This window comes from Manacus vitellinus, unplaced genomic scaffold, assembly GCF_001715985.3.
Source record: "Manacus vitellinus isolate BGI_N305 unplaced genomic scaffold, ASM171598v3 scaffold_27_pilon, whole genome shotgun sequence".
Classification (NCBI taxonomy): Eukaryota; Metazoa; Chordata; class Aves; order Passeriformes; family Pipridae; genus Manacus; species Manacus vitellinus.
In genome coordinates, this window is record NW_021940039.1 from 9,714,473 (window position 1) to 9,718,764 (window position 4,292).

A 4,292-nucleotide genomic window follows, 5' to 3' on the forward strand; every position below is an offset into this window, starting at 1 on the left:
AGAATCACAGAATCAGAGAATCACAGAATCAGAGAATCAGAGAATCACAGAATCAGAGAATCAGAGAATCATAGAATCACAGAATCATAGAATCACAGAATCACAGAATCACAGAATCAGCTGGGTTGGAAGGGATCTCCGAGATCATCAAGTCCAACCCTTGATCCAACCCCGCTGTGGTTCCCAGCCCATGGCACTGATGCCACATCCAGTCTCATCTTAAAAACCTCCAGGGATGGAGAATCCACCACTTCCCTGGTCCTCCCCACCGCGGGTGACCACTGGAAATAGCAGGGCTCTGACATCACGAGGAACCTCCCAGTCACTCATCGTCCAGCTTGATTAATATGCAAATGGGGTGATGTTTCCTGGGGGAGGAAGGGTTTCTTCCCGTGGGGGGAACCAGGGAATCTGCAGAATGAAGTGTTTGCACCCAAAGTGTGACTCTGCTGAAACACTGAGCTGTGGCTCTCCAGCCTCTGGGTAGGAGCTGTTCATGAAGCCTTAACAGCAGTGATAATCTGGATTAACCAAGGAGTTATTAACCAAGGAGTGGTATGGTCATGCCCCTTACAAGCTCAGAAATTCACCTCACAAAGGCCTAAGAAAATCACCTTGAAATATTACAAGCTTAAAACCTCATAGATTTTTTTTTTCCTCATAGGAAGTGAATAGGAACCATATTCCCAAAAGTTCCTTTAAATCAAACATGGAATTGAATGACTTTGCTGGAGTTACTAAATACTGAGTAACTGCTCAAACTGAGGAGAGACAATAAGATTTGTGTGGGTGCTCAGGGCAGGTTTGGGGTTTCAAATGTAGCTACAGCCATTTGCAGGACTGCAGATACATTTAAATTCCTGGTTATTTGCCATCCCTGTACTTGCCCAAACAACTCTGGGTTTGTTTCACAGTTGGCTGTCCAGAGGGAATCACTAATGGACAGTTACTTAAGAATAAAAAGGTGAATGTTGACCTGCAGAAGCATTTTGCATCAAAATCATTAGAGTTATGCTCCCTGGTGGAATAAAAAGGGATTATCCTGATTCAGCCCTTCCCCATCCCTTGCTCAGCTGCATGTTGAAATATGAAGCTTCATCTGTGTGCTGGGCACTGTGGCAAATGCTGTGAGGGGACAGGGACAGTCACCTTTTCCACAGGCATGTACAAACATCCCTTTATTTGTGCATCAAATCACAAACACAGAAGTATTTCCTCCTCTAGGAAAGAGCCCGAAGCCAAGGTGCTGTTTTCTGTCACCCACGTGCCTTAGGCAGGGTTCTGGAGCCTGCCTGGCTTTGGCAACAGGATTTATCCAACAGGAGTGTTCTAACAGCAGGGAACAACACCTTTCCTCTGAGCTTGCCAGGTGTGTGACAGACACAAATTCAGTGAAGCCTCAGAGCAGCCCCGGTGAGGCAGGTGGGGATTCATGGAGGAATTAATCACTAGAGAGAAACCAAGCCAGAAAATGAGTCTCTCAGTCACTTCTACCCTGCCCTTGATGCTGGTTTCCAAGACAAACAGGTTATTTGTTGGCTTACATTAGAGCAGACCCCTGCAAGACACCTTTCTGCACCTCCCAGCCCCTGCTTTGGTGCTGGGGGAGGTCACTGCACCCTCCTCACAGGTGGGCACCCACCTCACCCCCCTGAGGGCACTGCCAGCAAAGGCTGTGTCTGCAGAGGTGGCCAGAGGTGGCCACGGGGGCAGAGCCAACAGCCACCATACCCAAACCCAAACCTGAGTGGAGCACTGGGAACAAAAACCCTCTTGAAAATCCCGACTTACTGCCCAGCTCCTCCTGGGAGATGAGGACTCTCCTCCTCTCATTCTCTCACAGCAGCACTTACTTGCAGTGTTTTCCAGAACCCCTGGCTTTGCTGGTACAAAAAGCAGGTCACAGTGACTTTGTTAACTGTAGGTTTTCCATTGGAAGAGACAAGAGAGAAAGGGGAAGGACAACTCAGACCGATCTGAGGGATGGGGAAGTGAAACGTGGATCCTGTGTCATGTTCAGAGAATAAGTTTACAGTGAGGCCTAAAACTAAACCCTGTACTTCCAAATTGTTGCCTTACCTAGAGGAGCATCTCCTCTCTCTGACTCCTGCCCTAGTACTCATTTCATTCTCATCTTTCCCACAGTTTGGATCACTACCACATGAGCTGCTGACTTCTGGGTGGCTGAGGGACAACCAGGTGCCTGCACATGGGTTATTGTCCCCTGTGTTTTGGGGTGCTGGACTCAGACCTGCACAGACCTTGCTCCTGACGGAAAAGAAAAAGCACAAAATACTCCTGGGCACGAGATTCGTGGCAATTTTCACTGAACTTTCTCATGGTTTAGGACTGTGGTTGTAAATTCTTCTTCCCCCTTGCACCCAACAAGGTCTGGCCACTGTAAAAAAACTCACATTTGGGAGATCCAGCCACCAGTAGTGGCAGGACTGGTGCCCAGCTGGAGCTTCCTTACAGCCCAGGGAGTCCCTGCCCAAGGGAACAGCCCTTGATAGCACTGGAGGAACAAAAAGAAATCCTGGAACTCCTGCAGTGCTGCTACTTTAGTTCTGGGAACCTGGGACAGAACAGGAGGAGGAAGTTCAGGGTCTGGATCTCCAGCAGCCACCCCGTGGGATCTTCCAGGAATGTCCTGGGTGGTTCCTGGACCTTTCACACTCACTTGGTGCCCAGCATTTGCAAAATGAGTCAGAAAGGTTCCCTTGGCATTGGCAAACATTGGCAAACACATAAATCAGGGGATCCAGGCAGGTGTTTGCCATGAGCTGATGTTGGAGACAACTGCTCCTCTGTGCAAGAGGTGCCAAGACATGCCACAGGACTTCACAAGGATGCCAGTGGTCCTGCAGATGTGCAGGGAGCCAAAGTAGGTGGCAAAACCCACCAGAGACACTGCAATCATCTGCAGAAACCTGCAATCATCTGCAGAGACCTGCTCTTCCTCTGCTGCCTCTGGAGCTTTCCCTGCTGCTGCAGCAGTGGCAGCTCCCAACAGAGCTCCACAAATCAGGGAAATGGCAAAGGACAGGAGGGAAGAGAGCAAAACAAGAACTATGGTGTGGAAGAAGAAAATACATGAATATCCAGGCATTTTGTTGAGCCTGGGACTGAAGTCTTGAGGAGGAAGAAGAAAGGCAACCCTGGGACACAGAGGATGAGCCAGATGAACAAGCACAGGTTTTCCAGATTTCTTGCAGAGGGACCTGCTCTTGTACCATACAACACCAAAGTACTGGTGGATGCAGGTGAACATCAGGAAATAGATGCTGCAGTACAGGAAAACTTGAACTGGCAGAGGAACTTCCCAAATGGCCACTGGTTGCTAAGACTGAGGTAGGAAAGCCTGAGAGGAGCAATGGGGATGATCAGGACACCTCCCAGGACCAGGCTGAACTGCAGGATCGTGCCTGAATCCCACTGCTTGATCCAGAAGCTGCTCAGCAGGAGAAGGGTGCCCAGGGCAGGGACAGTGGGTGCAGCCCCTGGACACTCAGTCCACACTGGGGTTCATGAAGGTGAGAGAGGACTCAGGAGAACCCTCTGTGCTGACCTGCAAGGGGTGGGGTGGAAGGGAGAAGCCCCTGAGCTCATCACCTTTAGGCTGAGCTGGGTCAGAGGCAACAGGGGCTGAAGCAGCAGAGGGAGGTTTTCCAACGATCCCTGATCCTGAAGATCTGTGGCCAAAAGTCGATCACGATTCATCCTGGCCTCCACATATTATCCTGGCAGCTTCAAAGGCCCAAAGTCTTGCTTTGGTTTTCCAGTGATCACTGATCCTGGCCTCCACAGGTTCAAGGAGCCAAAGTCTTGCTTCTCACACACAAATATACAACCTCGTGAGAATCAGATTCCAACCTGCCACACTCAGCTTGACATCCTCCAACTGTGCCACAAAGGGAGGAGAAAGGGCTACACAGGAACAGTGGGAGCAGCTTAAATGTTCCCCACCACTAACTGCTGATGGAGGAAGATGACACAGATGCTGCTGTTGCTTGGCTCCAAAAGTCTCTGCATTTCAAATGCCTGGTGAGACCCCAGCATTCCCCACACTCCATGATTCCAGCTTTGGTTACAGCACACTCAGCCAGTGCCTGACTGACCTGCTCCCTTCTCCTGCTGCCAGACTTTCCAGCAGTAAAACATCTCCCTGGCCTTTTGGCAGCCTCACATCCACCTGGGGATGATCCTGAAATCAGATCCCTGTGATTACATTCAGGCACTTGGATTTACACTCTGGCCCCTGTGCCAGTCACTGCTCACTCTGCCTTCGGGGT

At 50.1% G+C, this 4,292-nt stretch overlaps 1 protein-coding gene across 1 annotated transcript; it reads right to left on the reverse strand.

The window, feature by feature from the left end:
* Positions 1–2,561: 2,561 nt before the first annotated feature.
* LOC108639974 (P2Y purinoceptor 4-like) lies at positions 2,562–4,073 on the reverse strand. Its single transcript, XM_029960603.1, is given in 7 exon segments — positions 2,562–2,575; positions 2,681–2,782; positions 2,785–3,093; positions 3,096–3,205; positions 3,207–3,306; positions 3,309–3,518; positions 4,067–4,073. Coding segments are annotated over 7 exon segments (852 nt in total).
* Between the last annotated feature and the right edge of the window lie 219 nt (positions 4,074–4,292).